Genomic DNA, 22,411 nt, shown 5'->3' on the forward strand with positions numbered 1-22,411 from the left:
AATTATGGATTTTTAAAATATTTTTTTCATAAGGATGCATATATAAGGTTAATAAATATTTTTCGATTCGTTTTTTTTGCTGTTATAATGTTTTTAAAAAATGTCAAAAATACTGTAACTAGGAAGTCAAATTATTTGTAGGTTTATTTTCAAATAGAGAACATCTTAAAATAATATATATTTTAAAAATGATTTTTTGTTTTTAAAAATAAAATTCAAATAATGTGACTTTTGTATGAGTCATGGTGTTTTTCAACATGATTTTTTTGGTACATTTTCAAACATTATAACAAATGAAAATAAAATAAAAAATATTAAAAAATATTTATGTATATTTATGAAAAATATTAGAAAAACTTATGATTCGCATAGGAATTCAATCTAAAAACCTTAATTATAATATTTTTTAATAGTATAAAAAATAATATAATGTAATAGAAATATACTGTAAGAAAGTAAGAAAAAATAGGGTTAAAAAATAGATAGATGATCGTCACATTAAGAATATATTCGAAATCAAGCAAAGAAGAGAAGTCTAAAAAAAAGAGAAAACAATCCTCCTTTTTTTTTTTTTTTGAGAAATCGTTTATATATTTATATTAATATTTTTAAAAAAGAAATTGAAATATTTGAAGGGACATATATTTTTTTTTTTACGCCACCGAAATTTTTATTTCCATTCTCTTTACGACCACCCAAAGTCTTAACCACCATCGTCATGTTTCGAACAGATTGCTACGGCTGTGGGCCCTGCCACTTCAGTCTCTATCCGCTCCGACCACGCGTCGCCCGATAACGTCTTGATGCGTAGCTCAGCACACGGGAAACAGAGTGTGCGGGAGTGCGCCCGACCGACGAATCGCCCACCCGCTGGATGACCAGCCACCTGTTCGTGATCGGCCTTCAGGTATCGTGTGCCTGCGGAGGTACCCACCGAAGGCGACAGATCTCGCTTCCCACGCCGCTTCATGTGTGGTATCTGCGGCCGGGTCCACCGGCGCAGGTGATTCCCGATTGTAACGAATCGTTTAAGGTCGACCGCGACGCGTCTCCCCTCTACTTCCCGTTCCTTCCCCCCACACCTTCTTATCCTGCCTCAAAGCTGCCTCTTCGCTCTCAAAGATAGGGTTCGAAAGGGAGGGAGGAGGAGATGGCGCCGCGAGGGAGGGTGGAGCTGCGACGGATCGAGAACCGCATCAGCCGCCAGGTACGCTTCTCTAAGCGCCGGGGCGGCCTCTTCAAGAAGGCCTACGAGCTTGCCGTCCTCTGCGACGCCGAGGTCGCCCTCGTGGTCTTCTCCCCCGCGGGGAAGCTGTACGAGTTCTCCAGCGTCCTCAGGTGCGCCACCTCCCCCTCCCCGCCCCCTCACCCCTTGCTTATTGTACTATGATTGCTAATACTACAATTCCTTCACAACCACCGCCGCTTTGGATCATATCTTTCTAGATCCATCTCGAAACCCTAGGCATTTGGTCCGCCCGTCTCTTGGTAGCCAGGGCTTCGCTTACCTCCTCTCTCGTTCTTGACCAGACGGCAGGGAGGTCGCACGCGCCTGCCGATGCGGGAACGGGAGAGGGGTCTGAGTGTGTTTTGGGGGCGTTCCAACACTGCCGCTTTCTTCTCTTTGTCAGTTGACTGTATTGTCGTCGATTCTGACTTGCCCTATCATTTCAGTGGCATGTGCACTGCCGTCCTCTTTGTTGTGTCACGTAAAACAGCATAATATGTTCTATTCCCGTAGTAACATTCCACGTTGAACGCAGACTTCTATGCTTGTTATTTTCTGGGAGGAATCGCTTGATTTATCAACATATGATCTTATATAGCGCTGCCATGACTCCCATCAGTAATTTCACATTCTTAGAATATGTTTCTTATCGTCTTAAATTCTGCTGCTTGATTTATCTGCATAGCATAATTTTGTATGCGCTGTCACGACCTCCATCAGTGCCTTTTTCATGTTACATGTTACATTTTTAGAAGCTTAATCCTTCTGTGGGGCTAAAGGTCAGTTATCACCAACTTGAAAGCTAGGATGACAAGGTCTTTGTTTGCTGATGTATCAGTCTTGTGATCAGTCAGTGGTAAAAACACTTGATTGTTCTTCTCATAGTCATTTCACCATTGCGTCACCGCCCATCAATATATTACAATGCCAACTTTAACTTGGATTCTAGAGACAAGACATCACTATATATATTAATGTCGGTGGGTGAGTTAACGTGGTATCTTATTTGAATTTACATCAGTAATTAAAAAAATATTAAGTGTCAAGTCCGTGCTCGTCTTGAAGTTCTTAAATATTAAAATATTAAAATATATAATATAAATAATTAATAAAATTTTGAAATTAAGAATTTAATAATAATTTTAAATAAACAAAGAATAGTATTGTCATAATCTAAAAAATATATTATCAATCTAATAAATAAAGATTACTTTATACATTAGTCAATAATCTATTGTTAATAATATATTATTTATTATTAACAATAATTAGGGAAAGAGAAAAAAAGGGTTAACAATAACAGGGTGTCACGAACGGTCATCGTGCACCCGCAACAACTCCGTTCAACGAATCGTTCGTCACTCTAATATACATGTACAACTGCTTGACATTATGTTTTGGCTTGGTTTTAGGTTCTTTTGCTTGTAAAAAATGTAAGTTTGAACAAGTTGCAGCGCTACAGTGCGATCGCTCACCGAATCGAGTAAAATAGCTCCAAAACAGCTCCGTTTTCGTGTACCACAAGTTGATTTCTGCAGCCCGCTGTTGCACGCGAAACGTTAGCCATCTTAGCACCCTGGAACCACCCGAGTGGCACAGGACTGGATGGGGCTTCGATATAGTGTCGGACGTTGAACACTCTTTCGCAAGTTTGCACGTTACCTTGACGGGAACTTGTTGTCGTGCCTGGCACCCGATGAGCAGCTATTTGTGGACTTGTAACTGTTTGTTCAACATTCTAAAGTCCTTGTTTTTCCCTTCTCCCTCTTTTCTCTTGTGCACGCAAGGTGCTCGCTGAATTGCTTGTAAAGCTTCTCCTTTTCGTGAGATGTCGAGACTTGTTCGTCGCTCGTTCTTTGAACTAATCAACTTTCTCTTTATACAGGTCCTTCGGGACCTGTGAGAGGTTGCAAGTGTGCTGATCTTTGCGGACGCAAATCGCAAGGGCGAAGCGCGACTTAGGCAATACAAGTTAAGTTCGCGTCTTTGTCGCAAGGGTGCCTCGTGACTTAGGCAACGCAGGCTAAGTTCGTGTCTTTACTGAAAGAGTATCTCACGCCTTAGGCAATTTCAGCTAGTATCAGAGCGGGCAAGCACTTCGAGCGAGCAACGAAGGAACTTCACAACTTCGCCATGGCAAAGCATCGTGGCGAATCAAGCAAGACGGGGCAAGCCGGACCCTTGCCCCAAGCAGTCGCAGGTGGGCTGCAAGTGCATATTTGTTCGCATGTTGTTGGAGCCACTCAGGAGGAGCACAGCAGCGAACATGATGAGCAAGAAGTTGGTTACTCTCCGCGAGCGGAGGAGGCGTAATCTGAAGCGCCAATCGGGAAAAAGAGTCATAAGGAGAGACTCACAATGGCGAAAACCCACTTGGATGTTCTCGAAGCGAGCTTGGAGGAACTCTACCATGGCCAACGAAGGCTTGTTAGGGTAGAGAGCTCGCAAGAAGCAGAGTCCAGGATCGACAAGGTTGAGGCCCTAGTCGACCGATTGTCAGATGACACCAAAGACTCCATGCAACACCTGTAGGAAGTTGTGGCGAAACTCACTTCGAGGGTGTCCATGTTCACAAGGGCATTAAATGCGGGAGGAAGCAACAGTCGTGTTGCGCCGCCACAAAATTTGAGGGCACCCAAGCCTCATGGTTATGGAGGGGCCAAAGATGCAAAAGAGCTCGAGAATTTCTTGTTCGATATGGAACAATACTTCCGAGCTACGAGGCCTAATTCTGAAGAAACCAAAGTTTCTATAGTGACCATGTATCTGAACGGAGATGCAAAACTTTGGTGGCGAACCCGTTTGGAGGAGGCCCAACAAGGTCGGTGTCGAGTTGACACATGGGAGGACTTGAAGCGAGAGTTGAGAACTCAGTTCCTACCGGAGAACACTGAGTTCGTCGCAAGAAGGAAATTGAGACAACTCCGCCAAAATGCTTCCATCCGAGACTACGTGAAGTAATTTTCTGCGTTAATGCTGGACATCCAGGACATGTTCGAGAAGGATAAGCTATTCAACTTCTTCGATGGTTTGAAGCTATGGGCGCTACAAGAACTACATTGAAGGAATGTCGCCGATTTGATCGGGGCAATTGATGCCGCAGAAAGGCTCATCGACTTCGTTTCCACTGAAGACCCGGGAAGAAAGAAGCAATCTTTAAGCAATTGCCCTCCAAAATATTCTCGAGGGAAGGAGCTCGGGGGCGCACAAAAGAAGAGGAGTTCGCACAAAAGGGCCAAGCCTGAAAGGCAAGGCCCTAAAACCTGGCGAATGCTTCTTGTGAGGAGGGCCGCACATGGTGAGGGAGTGCCCACAAAAATAGGCACTCAATATTTTAATAACTTCCATCCATCCCCCCAAATCGGACAAGGGCAAGGCTGTTGCTCTTAGTTCGAGTAATTTTGAATCCAATAGGGACGGCGAGGAGTCACAAGGACCCCGAATGGGAGCAATGCGTTTGTTGAACGTCATGTGGGGTCAAGTGGGGGAGAACATGAAGACAAAGCTACAAAAAACAGGAAGTGGTGAGCTGATGTATGTAGACATAAAGCTAAATGGCCAAACGACCGTGCAATGGTGGACACGGGCGCTACCCACAACTTTATTGTCGATCGAGAGACAAAGTGACTTGGGCTGATCTTGGAGAAGATCCTAAGTCGAATGAAGGCGATGAACTCGGAGGCCAAGCGAATCTCCGGGTTAGCAAAGGGAGTCCCCATCAAGATTGAAACATAGAGCGGGAGCACGAACATGATGGTGGTGATATTGGACGACTTCCAAGTGATCCTTGGAATGAAGTTTATGAACGTGGCGAAGTTGGTGCCAATACCGTTCCTAAACACCTTATGCATGATGGGGGGTGACGACCCCTGTGTGGTTCCTGTTTCTCGGAGAGGAACCAAAGACCCCCAACAGATATCGGCATTACAACTGAAGAAGGGTACGAAAAGGCGAACTAACATTCGTGGCTGCTATGAAGCTAGAGTCACTCGACGAGAAGGCCATTCATGAACCTGCTGTGGTGGCAAACATCCTAAAAGAGTTCACTGATGTTATGCCACCTGAGTTGCCAAAGACTCTTCCGCCACACAGAGGCGTGGACCACAACATTGAGCTGGAGCCAAGAATAAAGCCTCCAGCGAGACTACCCTACCGCATGCCCTCGCCATAGTTAGCAGAACTCAGAAAGCAGTTAGGTGAACTGCTAACCGGTGGTCTCATCCGCAACTCTAAAGTACCATTCGGAACTCTCGTTCTCTTCCAGAAGAAACAAGATGGGAGCCTCCGATTATGCATCGATTATCGAGTCCTCAACAAAGTGATGGTGAAGAACAAGTATCCCATCCCGCTCATCACGGACTTGTTCGACCAGTTGGGCAAAGTCAAGTATTTCTCAAAACTCGATCTTTGGTCGGGGTATTGGCAGGTGCGCATTACTGAAGGCAACGAAGCGAAGACTACCTATGTGACCAGGTATGGAGCGTTTGAGTTCTTGGTGATGCCTTTTGGCTTAACCAACGCTCCGGCCATGTTCTGCACTCTCATGAACCAACTATTCAAAAAGTATTTGGATAAGTTCGTGGTTGTCTACTTGAACGATATCGTCGTCTACAGTCAAATGCTCGAGGAGCATGTCAAGCACCTTCGGATAATTTTCAAGGTTTTCAGGGAGAACACTTTGTTCGTGAAAAGGGAGAATGCTACTTTGCTCAAACAAAGATCATATTCTTGGGGCATCGAATCGGTAATGGCTCCATTTGGATGGATAAGTCGAAGGTGCAAGCGGTTGCGGAATGGCGAACTCCAAAGAAGGTGCCAGAGTTGAGATCCTTCCTTGGTTTTGTCAACTACTATCGACGCTTCATAGTGGGGTATTCGAAGCATGTAACTCCACTTATGGAGTTGTTGAAGGAGCAGTCTTGGAGGTGGTCTGATAAATGTGAAATTACATTCCAAGATCTGAAGGCTGCCGTTTTGGAAGAACCGGTGCTCAAATTGTCGGACTATGGGGAGCCATTTGAAGTCCATACAGATGCTTCAGACTTCGCTATTGGGGGAGCAGTCTTAGAGGTGATATGATAAATGTGAAATTACATTCCAAGATCTGAAGGCTATCGTTTTGAAAGAACCGGTGCTCAAATTGTCGGACTATGGGGAGCCCTTTGAAGTTCATACAGATGCTTCAGACTTCGCTATTGGGGGAGTACTCATGCAGGAGGGTCATCCGGTGGCCTACGAGAGCCGCAAGCTCAACGAGACTGAGCGACGGTATCCAATACATGAGAAGGAGATGACAGCGGTGATCCACTGTCTACGAGTTTGGCGACACTACCTCCTCGGTTCGCGATTTGTGCTGAGGACAAACAACATCGCTTTGAGCTATTTTCAAACTCAGAAGAAACTTTTCCCAAAGCAAGCACGATGGCAGGACTTCCTAGCTGAATTTGATATGACAATGGAGTACAAGCCTGGAAAGGCAAATGTCGTGGCCGATGCATTGAGTCGAAAAGTGGAGCATGTGAATGCCGTACAATTGGAGCGCAGAGGCCAAACAAGTCAGTCGCACTCCAACTTCCTTTCCAGGATCAGGGATGGATTGTATAGTGATCCCCAAGCAGTTATCCTGATGCAGCTCATCCAAGAAGGCAAGGCACGACGATTTTGAATCCAGGAGGGACTCGTTTGCATAAAAGGAAATATGGTTTATGTTTCTCGAGTGGACAATTTGAGGCGTGAACTCTTAAGAGAGTGTCATGATTCCCTTTGGGCTGGACACCTAGGCATTCACAGAACGTTGGCTCTCGTGGAGAGGGCCTTCTATTGGTCGAAGATGGGGACTGATGTGGAGGAATATGTTCGAACATGCCTTATTTGCCAACAAGACAAGGCGGAGTAGCGGAAGCCGGTGGGACTGTTGGAGCCATTGCCCGTACCAGAAAGGTCGTGGGAGAGCATTTCATTGGACCTCATATCAAGGTTACCACTAGTAGGGAGACTCGGATTGATACTCGTGGTAGTCGATCGATTTTCAAAGTATGTAACTTTCATTGCTGCTCCCCTACACTGTTCAGCAGAGGAAGCGGCCAAGCTGATGATGAAGGATGTGATGAAGTATCAGGGAGTCCTGCATAATATCATCAGTGATCGAGACGCTTGGTTCTTGGGATGATTCTGGACCGAGATATTCAAATTATTGGGTCCAAGTTATACTTCTCCACAAGCCTTCACCCCTAGACGAATGGCCAAACCGAGAGGATAAACTCACTCCTAGAGCAATATCTTCGGCACTACGTGAGTGCTAACCAACGAGATTAGGTGAAGTTGTTGGATATTGCCTAATTCTCCTACAACTTGCAGCGGAGCTCTGCATCAAACAAGAGCCCCTTCGAGATCATTATAGGATAACAATCGTCAACTTCTCACACCATGGCAATCGGGTATATTGGGAGTAGTCCGTCAGTCTACCACTTCGCAAAGGAGTGGCACCGAAATGCAGATATTGTGCGGGCTTACTTGGAGAAGGCGACAAAAAGTGGGCAGACTTGGGAAGGCGACTGCAAAAGTTCAAGGTCGGCGATTTGGTGCTAGTAAAGCTCCAACCAGCATCACTCCAATTCTTTAGGAACAAAGTACACAAAGGATTGGTGTGCAAGTATGAAGGGTCCTTCCCAATTATTAGTAGGGTGGGCAACGTCTCCTACAAGTTGCAACTGCCGGCGTGGTTCAAAATTCATAATGTTCTTCACACCAGCAATCTAAAAGCCTACCACTCGGATCCGCAAGATGCTTCCCGAAGCGTTCCAACTCGATTACCCCCCACCAAAGTCTCCTACGAGAAGCGAGTTGAAACTATTTTAGCAGATCACAAGATAAAGCTACCCAATGGAACTGAGCAGACCAAGTACTTGGTGAAGTGGTGAAAGCTTCCTCGAATTGAAGCCAGTTGGGAGCCCGAAGATGCCCTGCGACATGAAGAAACAATTATCAACAACTACCAACAAGCGTCGACGAGGGCGTCAACAGGTTGAGTGGGGAAGAATGTCACGAACGGTCGTCGCGCACCCGCAACAACTCCGTTCAACGAACCTTTCGTCGCTCAAATCTACATGTACAGTTGCTTGGCAGCATGTTTTGGTTTGGTTTTAGGTCCTTTTGCTTGTAAAAATGTAAGTTCGAACAAGTTGCAGCGCTACAGTGCTATTGCTCGTCGAACCGAGCAAAACAGCCCCAAAACAACTTCGTTTTCACGTGCCACAGGCTGATTTCTGCAGCCCGCTACTGCACGCGAAACGTCAGCCATCTCAGCACCCTGGAACCACCCGGGTGGCACAGGGCTGGATGGGGCTTCGGTATAGTGTCGGGCGTTGAACACTCTTTTGCAAGTTCGCACATTACCTTGACGGGAACTTGTTGTCGCGCCCGACACCTGGTGAGCAGCTGTTTGTGGACTTGCAGCTGTTCATTCAACCTTCTAAAGTCCTTGTTTTCCCCCTCTCTCTCTTTTCTCTTGTGCACGCAAGGTGCTCGCTGAATTGCTTGTAAAGCTTCCTCTTTTCGCGAGACGTCAGGACTTGTCCCTCGCTCGTTCTTCGAACTAATCAACTTTCTCTTTTTACAGGTCCTTCGGGACCTGCGAGAGGTTGCAAGTGAGCTGATCTTTGCATATGCAAATCGCAAGGGTGAAGCGCGACTTAGGCAACGCAAGCTAAGTTCGCATCTTTGTCGCAAGGGTGCCTCACACCTTAGGCAATTCCAACTAAGGTCGTGACAAGAGGGAGATTAAAGTATCACCGATAGTGGAAAGTGAGGAAAGAGAAAGCAATGATGTCGAAGGAAGCTATAGACGACAATAGCAACAGCAAAGGATTCAACTTAAGACAATCGCGACTGCGGAGGAATCTATGAACTACAGCAAAGGTAGTGGCAGAAATTTCAGAGGGCGTCCGTCAGTGACGAAGGAATCTATGATCCTCTCCCTCAATGGTGAAAGGAACTGCACACAGAGCAATGACAGAAGGACGCTATGGGTTTTTGCTAGGCCATCAAACTAGTCCACCTACGACAGAGGAAGGCTTGGTCCACTGCATCTGCGGCGGCGGCAGTAGGAGAAAGCGTTGACGACGAAGGCAGCGACAGAAAACGTCGACAGCGGAGGTAGAAGCAGCACCAGGGTTGGCTCGAGGTCATGCGGGTGTGCAAGGGTGGCTTTTGTGAGTAAGTAACTGTTTAGTAGGTTTAATCGAACCAACTAACCACTGGTTGCTCGCCCGAGGCGCGTAGCGCGTGGGTTTATGTTAGTGCCCAAGCGACGCCTCATTGAAGAGCGTCGCCTGGTCCACCCATGAGGCACTCAAGCCTTGTCTCGCCTCGCCCAAGCGCTTGGCGAGCATTTGAACGTCTATTTAAATCACTAATTTGTATCACTTACCATATTACCAAAGAAAGAAAAAAAGTTAAATTTAGAATGTTATTGGGAAGTTTTGATTAATGATGCTTTATACCGGTGAAAATAAATGCTAGTGAAAGATCTTTGTAAATAGGAAAATCTTTTTGTCATAGTTGAAATGACTCTAATACCTCCAAAAATGATAGATGCAGTAATTAATTGGTTAGTCATTAGTTTGTTTATTTTTTCGTATATTTGAAGTTTTTTTAAAAGATTGGTTCAACATAAAAAGAGAAATTTATTTTTGTTATCATTGGTTAATGTAATTTTGTACATCTTAAATAAGCATCATTGGTTAATCAAAATAAATTTGTTTTTAATTATCATTGGTTAATGAGATATCAAAATTTCAACATAAAAAGCTTTGACATTTGAATGATCATGTACATTTAATGTAATAAATATATCTTTAATTTTTTTAAAAAAATTCATAGTGAGATATCATGTGAGATGGATCATGTACATCTTTAAGTTTAAAAAAAAATTCATAGTGAGTTATCATGTGAGACGTGAGGCTGGAATCTTTTTACATAGGACTGCCTACTAGAGTTGGAGCAAGTTTGATGTTTATTGCATTTTCTTTTTTTTTTTCATCATTTAATGGTTTTTCTTCATATTATTAATCTCAGTTGAATCAAACTTCACACATAAATCAAACTTAATTAAAATATTTTGACATTCCTGTCTCAGTTGAATCCTTTGACCTCCTTTGGTTTCAAGGAGATCTTCTGTGCTGGAGTTATAAGTTACATTGGATATCAAAGCTTTCAGTGGTCAATCATGGAGATTGATATGAGGTTTTATATAATATAGGCTTTCATTATCAGTTGTAAGACTAAGATAAAGACTTACATTTTGTTTTTCAATCATAAGCGAAGCATAAGAAGTAGGAGTAGATTTTTTGGTGAATATAATGAATTGTAACATATCTTATGCACTTTCACAATATATTAAAAAAAGTAAAGTCAAAAGATATTTAGAAAGATATGACTTACGTGGTAACATCTTAAAAGGTAAAAGTCATCACTGAATGAACTTGCTATTGGATGTTGCCAAATGTGCCGCCTCAAAAAATGATGCTGATTTTGGCTATACTATTAGCATCTGTACCAACAGTTTTCCTTAATCAATAAAGTAGACTCTCATATGAGAGAGAATGTGAGAGAAAAAAGAGTTTGGGAGTTTGAGAGTGAGTAAAATGGATTGAAATAGGAGGAAGGAAAGTGTTTAAAACCCCTTGAAGAGGCTTCCAACGATTAAATTGATCGTTGGAGCACTATTATCATTCGGTAATGGTCGATTTTAACCGTTATGGTTCGCATGTCGGTTCGCATGTCGATCCTGTAGAATCCTGTATCGCTCGATAAGGGGCCAGATGTGGTTCGCATGTCGATCTACCGGTGGATTGATACATACTATCCATACCCGATAGTATGGTATGGTATTGTAAACCTTGGGGATAACAAGATAAACATGATCTAGAGGCCTCTGATGACGATTTAATACCTTCATCATCATAAACATCGAGTATATTTGTTTTGATAGGTTGTGATATTTACGCCACTAGCATGTCATTTGAAAATATCATCCCTGTTTTGGTAGATTGAAAGTACTTGGGGTTGTCCAATGTGGAAATAATAAGTGACAACATGACATCCTTCTTAGGTTCCTGTTAGGATCAATATGACACTAAGAGGGAGAGTGAATTAGTGCTTACGAAAAATTATGTTGGTTTAAAACTTCATACAATGAAAAATGATATCGAAAATATGTTAACTTGAAAACGCGTTCGTAAGTGTAGTTAAAGTAAGAAATCAATTTGCAATATGAATGAAAAGCATAAATAGAAATGCAAACCAAATTTATAGTGGTTCGGTCGTCGTGACGTACATCTACTCTCGATTCCTCTTTACTCGAGGCCACCGGCTTCCACTACCGATCTTCTTTCAATGAGCAAAGATCAACTACCCTCCTTTTACACTCTTTCTCCTTTTCACAGGTTCAGGAGATAACCTTTACACCCCTCAACGTAACCCTTACACACCTCCCTTAGAACAACCTCTAAGCTCAAGGAGGAGGAAACTCAATCTTTTCAACACATTTACAACTTAGAATTCTTTCCCCTTTCTACTTAATTCTTTTATCTCCATGCAGGAATAGCTGAGGTATTCATAGACCCCAAATGACTTAAAAAAGGAGCCAAAAAAGGTCTCATCTCGGGTTTCCCGGGTCCTGACGGTGCCATCGTTTGTGCTAGGCGGTACTATCGCCTACAACACTGACACTAGGCGGTACCATAGCCCGGACTGACGATACCACCACTTGACACAGTTTGGGAGATTGTGTCTGAGTGGTACCATCGCTTGACACTAAGCGGTACCACCGTCCAATCTGGTGGTGCTACCGCTTGACATAGTCTCAGAGACTGTGTCTTGAAGACTGAGCCTCTAGCGGTGCCACCACTTGACCTAACTTTTGGATCATTGAATGGACCTTTCTCTTGGCCCAAAACAACCCCATTTTGGGCCCAATTGGTCCATAATTGAGTTGGCCTAATTACATTCTAAACCAACCCAATTAGAATTAAAAATACTTCGATCTAGACAATTATTACAAAGTATTAATCATATGTTGTCCGATATGTCATTGGTTTATTCGGCGCTTCATCCGATCCTTCGAGCATCGTCCTCTCCTTTAACGTATTGACTAATCGACATATTGTCTTCCCGCAACATTCGATCTCATTGGCGCAATGTTCGATCTTCTTGGCCCGATGCTCGAACTCATGACACGAAACCTTTTGTCGACACGTTGATCGATCGTCCAACCCAACATCCAATCTCTTGACATGTTTTACTTCGGCCTAACATTGATTCTTCCTACTTTAATTGTCTCTTCATGATTGAAGCTAGTCCTGTATCACTCAAAATGCAGATTATATTATAAATGCTATCAATTGGTTTTGATCATCAAAATTCGAGATTCAACAATTCCTTGATCCTATAATGGCTTCGGGATGATGATGTTTGAAGAAGAGAACTTTGGTGAGATTTTAGATGGTCAAAGGAGTATCTTAAATTACATTGGTGATATTTCCCCCTAATTTCTTTGGAGAAATAAATAGTAACCAATTAAGAGTTTAGAGAAACTTCCCTTGGCCAATACAAGGAGTGCATCAGGTGCCAAGGCCTTAAACCGGCCAAAATAGGAAATATTTTCTAATATAATTCCATTAGGATTTGAACTAGCCAAACCTCAAGTTGTTGCATTAGCCTTAGATTATCACACTGAAGAATCCAACTAGGGCATAAGGGTACTTCAACGATAGAATATTTTAAATATTTTAAATATTTTTATTTTATATACTATTAAAATTGAGACTAAGTTGAATTGAACTAGGAGAAGAAAAAGAGAAGGGAGTTAGTAATCGATAAAAATACAAGTGTATAAACTTTTGGATGCTCTTGAACCATTCTCACTTTTTAAATTAATAAATTATGATCTCCTTCAAACTAAAACACTTACTAAAGGTGACATTTTGACATCATGACAAATCTCATATTTTTATCATTCATTTAAATTATGCTTTAAAATTTTGGCCATTGGTTTTATTTAGCAAGAGTAGATTTTGACACACCTAATGTATAGTGATAACTATACAGTCCTTACTTTTGAGGTGCAAATCAATCTCAAATCTGATATGGTTGTCAAGGTTTATTGTTTTGCATTAACCAAGTGCATTGGTCCAGCAATATTTCTTGTCTAGTATACCTTGTGTCAATACTAGCATGTACTGGTAATTTAAATAGTCAACTAAAATCAGTTGAAGTAAGAAAAACAAAATCATATTTCAAGGTCAGTTATTCTCATTTCTTGGTATATAAAATTAAATAAGAGTAAATAATATCTAAACCATAAATGAACAAAAAATAAAAATTATAATTCTTATTTTTTGGATTTTTCAAGGAAGAACTTTATACCAGACAAGCATCTTCGTTGCCCAATCTTAATCACATACAAAAAAAAAAGAGTTGAAGATTTGAATTAGGCATCGAAACTTTAAGATCCAAGTAAAATAAACTAATCCCAATAGTTTATTTTGCTTGAATATATACATGTTTCTATAATATATATATATATATATATATATATATATATATATATATATATATATATATATATACCACGGTAAGTGGTAGAGTTGAGATGGCAACATTAATATATACATAACCTCTTGAAAAAAAAGTTTGATTAATTTTGTAGCATAAGAAACGTTACAAAGTTATACTATGAGACAAGGTTTGTCGTACCAAATAGTACCACTCAGTATGAGTGATATATACCAATTCAATAAGGGATTGGTATGCTCGATACCGCTTGATACGTATGGTACATAATGGTCCGATAAGGGATTGATACATAGACCGTCCTTCACCGGGCAGTCCCATTATATGACCCGTATCGAGCAAATACAAGATTTGTACATATCAATAACAGATGGATTTTGACCATTATCGTTTCAGGACTCGGATTGTCATATTTCAAATGATCAATTTAATCGTTGAATTATAGGAAAGAATTTTTAAACCCTTTCATCCATCACATCATCCGCCCAGGGTGCAAAGGTAAAGGCAAAGAGGAAGGCAATAACATCAATTCTCTTCTTAATTGGAGAACATCCAAGGGAGTGCCTATGCTATGAAGGAAGAGTTGCTGGGGTTATCCCAAGAGCTAGACTTGGGTGAAGGCTCTAAATTCTGAGTATAAATTATCCATAGGTTTCAAGAAGGGTTTGAAAAGGTTGGGGTTGGCCTCTTATAAATTTGGGTACTTGATTACTTTAACGTGTTTCAAAGCGAGATACCTTGGATTGGAGCTTGAGGAGGATCCGTTTATTGACTGCCCTAAGGATCGAGACGTTTAAATGGCTTTCCATTTTATGGATAAAACTTTTTAAGTTTGGAGATATGCCATGTTCTTAGTAATGTTCTTCCTTCTATTGTACCGAGGCAACATGTTCCGTCTCGGATGACTTCGATGACCCGATAGGGCCCTTCCCAGTTCGATGCTAACTTTCCTCGAGATCAAGTGGGGTCATAGATCTCGACTTTGTGTAGCACCTAGTCCCCTAGTCGAATGCCTTGAGGGCGAACACCTTGATCGTTGAGCTTGGTCATCACCTTCTTATATCTCAAAATCCATAGATGTGCAACGGCTCTAACCTCATTCATCAGATTGAGCCTGGCTCGAAGTCCAGCTTCGGAAGTTTATTGGTCAAAATTTTTGACACAAAGCATTGGGAAGATTACCTCGGGTGGTAAGTACCATAGGCTAGACTGAAGGGTGATTCTCTTGAATATGTCTCTGGTGTCATTCGGGCTTCATATCTTCCCTCTATTTGACTCACGACTAGCTGAGAGCCATTGAACACCGTTAATTCTTGAACTTGGAGTTCTAGTGTGAGCCGGAATCTCGAGAGAAGTGCTTCATATTTGGCCTCGTTATTAGAGATCTTGATCCGGAATTTGAGGGCCTGTTCAAATGTCTGTTAGTCCGGGCCCTTTAGAACGACCCCAGCGTCGCCTCTATGGGAGGTGGTAGAACCATCAACGAATAATGTCCAGGCTATGGGAGCAAGGCTATCCTTAGGTGGGCAAGTTAGCTCCGAGATGAAGTTTACCAGGGCTTAGGCTTTTATGGCAGTTCTTGGCATGTATTGAATGTCGAATTTATTGAGTTATATGAACCATTTGAGTAACCTCCCTGCAACATTGAATCGGGATAAAAACCTATCGAAGCGGTTGGTCGGTGACGACTTATATAACATGCGCTTGGAAGTAAAGACGAAGCTTTCTTGCTGTAAACACTAATACAAGTGCCATTCGTTCAATCGGAGGGTACCGTTCTTCGGGTCCATTCAAGATGTGGTTGACATAATATATGGGCTTTTGTCCTCCCGTACTGTCTTGAACTAAGGCGGAGCTGACAACCAGGTCAGTAGTGACCTCCCTGCAACGTCAAATTGGGATGAAAACCTATCGAAGCGGTTGGTCGGTGATGACTTGTATAACATGCGCTTGGAAGTAAAGACGATTGGTACTTTAGTTTTTCGATAGTCTCCTGGCATTCCCGAGTCCACAGGAAACCTTTTGATTTTTTAGGAGCTCAGAAGAAAGGTTGGCACTTGTCTTTGGCTCGAGATAAGAATCGGCTCAAAGCTACCATTCGTCCCGTCGGCCATTGGATATCTTTTATCATTGAGGTGGACGCATTTTTAATATGGATTGTACTTTTTTAGGTTGTATGTCTATCCCTCTCTAATGAATGACAAATCTCAAACAAAATTTCGAGTGTACTTCGAAAGCATGTTTGGTTGGATTAAGATGCATGTTGTATCTCTTGAGGATTGGAAAGGTCTTTGCCAAGTCAACTAGGTGCGAATCAGTTGTTTTGCTTTTGACTATCGTGTCATCCATATATGCTTTGATATTCCTCCTGATCTGGTGCTTAAAGATTTTGTTTACCATCCTTTGGTACGTTGCTCCCGTGTTCTTCAAACTAAATGGCATGACTTGGTAGTAATATATCTCTCGATCAATGGTGAAAGAGGTGTGCTCTTAATCAATGGTGCCATCCTTATCTGGTTGTATCTCGAGAATGCATCCATGAAGGTGAGGAGCTCATGACCCAAGGTGGTGTCCACCAATTGATCCACTCAATGGAGTAGATATCTTTTGGACATACTTTGTTGAGATCGATGTAGTCAATGCACATCTTTCATTTTCCATTAGACTTCTTAATAAGTACAATATTGGCGAGCTACTACGGGTATTGTACGTCAGCAATGAACCCTTCGCCCAGTAGTTTATAGATTTCATTACTGATAACTTGTTATCATTCAAGGGCGAAATTTCGAGGCCTTTGCTTGATTGGTCGAACTTTGGCATTCTCTTAGAGAAAGCTGATGAATTGCACTTTCTTCTCATCTGGTAACATTGAGCTTGTCTTGATGACCCAATAGAGTTCCGTTGGTTTGCGGTGCGAAAGGGGTTTAGCCAAATCTCTTGGGTCTTTAAGTGGCGTCTTGGGCTAGATTTTCTTGGGTAAAGAGATAGCCATGAGGTTGTACTATCGGAACTCTCTTGGGTTGCTTCTTAATTCGCCGACCTTGATATTGGTCGAGAATTTCATTATCATATGATAGGTTGAAACAACTACATATAGCCTGTTTAGTGTAAGTCATCCTATAATGGCATTATACACCGATGGGGTATTGACTACAATAAACTTGGTTTTTATTATCTTTTAGCATGGTTCCTTTCTAAAAGTGATGTGTAGGTTCACGATCTTGAGGGGGGAGATTGAGTCGCCCGTGAATCTCTTCATTAAGGAAGTCATGAGGGTAAGATCATTATTTGTGTCTTAACTTTTGAAAGGCATCAAAGTAGAGAATATTATAATTACTAGAGCATCATCATGATTTAGATCGAGGCATTCTATCTCCTCCTCTCTAAAGGTTATTAGTTGGTCACTTATGGTTCGAGGACATTTGTCGATGATGGCTCGGGCATATGCTTTGCGACCCGAGATGCCGTCTCCTTTGGAGGTTGAGCCATCGACAATAATATGTCTATTTGCCTTTCAATCGGCCCCTAAGGTAGAGGGTGACGGTTCTCAACACTTTCGGATGAATCGACCGAGGTGCCCTTATCGTATGAGTTCCTCAATATGTTCCTTCAGGTCGTGACAATCTTCAGTGTCGTGGTTGTAATCATAGTAGAAGCAATAATACTTGGCTTTGCTTCTTTTTTCGAGTAGAGTTCTCATTGGCTGATGGTCTATGAGTAAACTTTCTCTTTTATATATATGATTACTTCTGTCCTGGTTAGGTTCAATGGGGTTAGCTCAGACATTGGTTGAGACAGATCAGACTGTTCACCTCTCCTTCGTCGTGATGTTTGGTCGTTCATCTTTGTCTTTTGCGAGGTTCCCCATGCTTGTTCTAAAATATAACATCGGTGATGATGTACTGGTTGACTCTTTGAAGTACTTCGGGCATCATCGTTAGTGGTCTTTCTACTAACGACTAGAAGAGGTAGAAGTGTTTTAACCCCATAATGAAGGACTGGATCACGAGCAAGGGGTGGACATTGTCTACACTTCGGATCTCATAGGTAAATCGATTAACAAAGTTCGTTAGTGTCTCCTCGCCTTGTCTTAATCCTAGAAGCATCGCGATCATGGGCCTCAGGTGTACATTCTTGAGGAAGTAGAGCTTAAACTCTTTCACTAGTTGAGCGAGGAACTGACTGATTGAGGTTTGAGATGAGCGTACCACTCTCTTGCCGATCCTTTTAATGTAGTTGGGAAGGCATGACACATTAAGACGTCCGAGATGTCATATAACGACATATGCATCCGAAAGGTTTCCAATGACAGGAGACAAAAACTGGTGGGAATTGTTTCTTCCTATATGTTCTAAATGAACGAGGATCAGGCCGACGTAGAACCGACCTGTCCCTCTCTCTAAATTAGTGGAAGCTAGGATGCATTTCCTCTAAGCGTCGGTCCATTTGTTATAATTAGATTTTTAGGGAGTCAATCTTTGAGTCATTAGAGTGGGTCTCAAACCCTAATCATAGCTAAAAGGTGGCAGTGACGCCTGCCAAGTTCTATGGTTAAAGAACAGCGGGCTTTCTCAGTTGATGGTTCAATGGGTCGTGGATGAGTAAGGGGAGCTGGTAGCCCATTTGAGGAAAGGCATATGAGGAAAGATGTCTTGAGTTGCAGGCAATATTTTATCCAAATGTCCGGGAATAGGATCGACCCTAGGATGCTCTTGCATCATCGAGCCCTCCTTTCACCAAAATATTAGAGAAATTTATCGTTGATGTCTGTATCAACATGACGTGGCCCTGATCCGAGTGCGATAAGCTACCCGGGTTATGTAGGATCTTTCCAGCCTTGTTCCTCTACAAAGACCAAGGTCGGGGGGGTCCTCCCAAATCGATCCCTCCGACGTTCAAGTTAGTGATCTTGTCCCTTTTTCTCTTCCTTTTGGAAGTTGCGAGTGTCTTTTTATATTAACCTCCAGAGAAAGATGAGTACCCCATGTAGATCTCGTGGTGGGGGTAGTTTGTAACCAACCCGAATTGCCCCTAAATCTTCTTGGTAACTGATGGACCGAGCTAACCCCTGATCTTTTTGAAACATTCCTATGGATATTTCATAAGGGAGATTGATCTAAAATTGATCTGAAACATCCTTTAATCTTCCTAAAATATTTTTACGGATATTTCATAGAAGAGTTAATTTGTAATTGATTTGAATTACCTTTTGGTCTTCTTGGGGAGATAGCTCAGAATTTTGGTGGCTCGGAGATTTCCTAGGTCGCTTTTTCATACCTTGATTCTTATGGATAAGAGAACATTGGTCCTGATATGGTGTTGGCATAATAAATGATGGTTAGCTGATCTTATATTCCCTATCAAATGTAATTAAAAAAATTACTAAATACCAATTCACATTTGAAATGTGCGTTAGGCCCTCAATGCATATTTCAAATATGTTCTGAAACATCCTCTTAGCATCTATATCAAATATGATTTAAAAAAAATTATCAAATACCAATTCATATTTAAAATATGCATTTCAAAGCCTTAATGCACATTTCAAACATGTTTCTAAATACAACCATTGAATGTTAAATATATCTAATAAATAATACAATAATTAAAGTTTTTAAAAATAAATTTTCATTTGAATCAATCCTAAATCCCTTGATCCATACAATTTATTTTTAAGCATAAAGCCTCAATCCTCATAGTTCTATAAGAAATTTTAAACATATATATTGAAGAATAATCATAATCCAAACCTAATTGTATGAAATTAACTTAAATTTAGGTTTGAAAAAGAAACTTGAATCTAGGTTGGGATTTACCTTGATTTGGAAAAAAAATTCAAATTTTGATATTAAATTTAATCCTCCTATAAATCAACATATCTAAATAATTAAATGTTTTGATAGAGAATGAGTGAGAGAGAGGAAGTGAGAAGGGAGCTTATAGGGGTTATTTATAGCCAGCCAACATGGTCTAAATAACTAGTATGGTAATACTAATACTAGTCAATTGCAAGCCCTTATTAGGTCTGGGTGAGGCTTAAGGAAGAGAGAGATAATCAATAGAGAATTATAACGAAGCATCTATTTGTTGAATAATGATTCTAATAATAATAATTATTATTAAATTATAAGTCTTAACTATTTAAAGTCGATTTATATGTACTTTTACCATCATCGGGATCCATAAAATATCATATGTTTAATTAAGTTTAAAATATTTAAAATTTTATTTAAAATTTTTATTAAAATATTTTTGGATCTTCCTTTTTTCTCTTCTCGTACCATTGGCATTGATCATTTTACCTCTAGTTAAATAATAATTTTATTATCATATATTAAATAATAATTTTATTAAAATCTTTTTTATCGTCATGTGTTGTATATTAATTCCATATATCAAAATTAACTATCCTTGAAAATCAAACCTTTCAAGAGTCAATACTATCATTTACCTAAAAGATTAGAGGAGAGAATTTTTAAAAGATAACTTTGTTTTTGTTGTAATTAGTCAAACTTATTACGACCCTCGTTAACACACAAGGATCGTCAAAGAGAATTTTTGAAAGATAAATTTGTTTTTGTTGTAATTAGACAAACTTATTAAGACCCTCGTTAACTCGTTAACACACAGAGACCGTCAAGGAGAATTTTTGAAAGATAACTTTATTTTTGTTGTAATTAGTCAAACTTATTAAGACCCTCGTTAACACACAGGGACCGTCAACCGTTGAGTCGGATTGATTGGTTCATTGTCGAAAATGTGTCCCTTTTGATGACTCATCCTAGCTGACGTGGAGAGCAAGCATTGCGAGAAGGATGAAGGAATCTGTAGGGAGAGGCAGTTCGCCGGGAGCGGCTTAATCTTCAAGCGGTAAAGCTTGGTTTAGGATCTAGGTGGTACTCTCTACTGGGTAGCCTATTAGCCATGCCTCTAGGCTACGCCGATAACCCTGTACAACATGCCTGCGCTGGGAGTGTCTCGACTCGATCCTTCCGATGTTCAAGTCTGGAAAGTGAAGAGGAAGGAAGACAACAATATCAATAGCATAAACAAGTGAGTAAAGAGTTTGTTTTGCCTGCTTGCCTCGGGGCTTGGCTTTTATACCTGGGTGTTGGGTGGAGCAAACGGGTCTCTGTTACGACCCCTCTTACCATGCATGGTGGAGGCATTTAATGCAAGCGGCTTGCTGGTGTGTGCCCCCACGTACGACTCTTGGGGACTATCGAGATGAGGCCTCTGGTTTGTCTTCCTTCTTTAGGTCAAGCAGGGCGTGGTCTCTTCATCGTTCGTCTAAAAGGGAAGGCTGGTGAAGCCGGACCTTCTTGCCGACCATTAATGCGGAGTCAAGTTCTCTTTCCCAACTACAGGATCGGTGAGGAGTGGGTTTCCTGCAAGGATTGAAATTTTGTACCGTACCGAAGTTTCGAGCTTTGCTCGGTACGATACAATACTGTGTACCGAGCGACATACCTAATTTAAACGTAAAATCCTCTGAAAATACCTGAAAATAAAAAAAAAGTTAGGATAAGATTTTTAAGTTAGAAGTAAATATAGTAATTGTATAAGTTTAGCAAAATCAATGTAAATTAGGTAAGAATAGTATCATATAAGTTTAGCAAAATCAATGTAAATAAGGTAAGAATAGTATCACTTATCTTTTTTAGACTTTGAGGAATAGTTTTATGCAAGGTTCGTATTTTGATCTATTACGGATTGTCTTTATGTAAATATTGAAATATCTACATAAAAATCATTTAAATTGTTAGATTATTTTGTTACAATATAAATTTTAAAGTTTAAATAAATTAAATAATCACATATGTAGATATACTTGATTATTGATTCTACCACCAAAACGAATGACGGGCCTCCACGGGTGGTGGATCGGGATCCTCGATCCTATACATCTGCATATCAATATGATATGTTTATTAGACTCAATCATGAAATTGATCGCATGACATAGTGTATTGATATACCATATGTCATTGGTGCATTAATGTGGTGATGATCGTAAGTTGATCGTCATGAATCATATTTGTTCGATGCGACTATTGAGGCATATATTGGTGAATGTCAGAGCTTCAGCTTTCGCTATTGATCTGTTACTCTGTATCATACTATTGCTCGGAGAAGTATGACCAACTATCACTGTATTGCTATTGGTTGTATGATTCTCCATAATACGACGGTTGTGAATATGATGATCTATATCTACATCATGTAGGCTCTGTCACATCTATTCAAATTTATCCACTTCCTTTCGCTTTCCCTTCCCATTTCACACATAAACTTGATCAGTACCTTATCGAGTTCCTTGATCTAAATCTTGGGTGGCATGTGTAAAATATTGCTCCTTGGTCCATGCACCACCCTTAAGTTGTGTAGATGAGACCAATGATTGTCCGGTATCGTTGTTATCATCCGTAGAGGCACTGTTGTCCGTGTTACTGTCATGTCTTTGGACCGATCGAGTTGCTGAATGTAATTATGAAGGTGTTTCGTCACCTGACTTGATTCTTTCCAATGATGCGGCTAATGCTACTACCTTTCCCTTTGCCTTTGCACGTTGGGCGGACAACTGTGACCGTGGGTGTCTGTAGTTTCTCG

At 41.0% G+C, this 22,411-nt stretch overlaps 1 protein-coding gene across 2 annotated transcripts in view; it reads left to right on the forward strand.

Moving 5' to 3' along the window:
- Positions 1-824: 824 nt before the first annotated feature.
- Positions 825-22,411, forward strand: part of LOC135645804 (truncated transcription factor CAULIFLOWER A-like) — a 47,228-nt gene continuing 25,641 nt past the window's right edge. The window contains exon 1 of one of the 2 annotated variants that reach the window (XM_065164568.1): positions 825-1,338. In XM_065164568.1, coding sequence (XP_065020640.1) covers positions 1,151-1,338 — 188 coding nt within the window. In that variant the 5' untranslated portion in view covers positions 825-1,150. The remainder of the gene's footprint in view (positions 1,339-22,411) is intronic. The other variant, XM_065164567.1, reaches the window with a different exon arrangement.

Source organism: Musa acuminata, chromosome BXJ3-8 (genome assembly GCF_036884655.1).
Source record: "Musa acuminata AAA Group cultivar baxijiao chromosome BXJ3-8, Cavendish_Baxijiao_AAA, whole genome shotgun sequence".
NCBI lineage: Eukaryota > Viridiplantae > Streptophyta > Magnoliopsida > Zingiberales > Musaceae > Musa > Musa acuminata.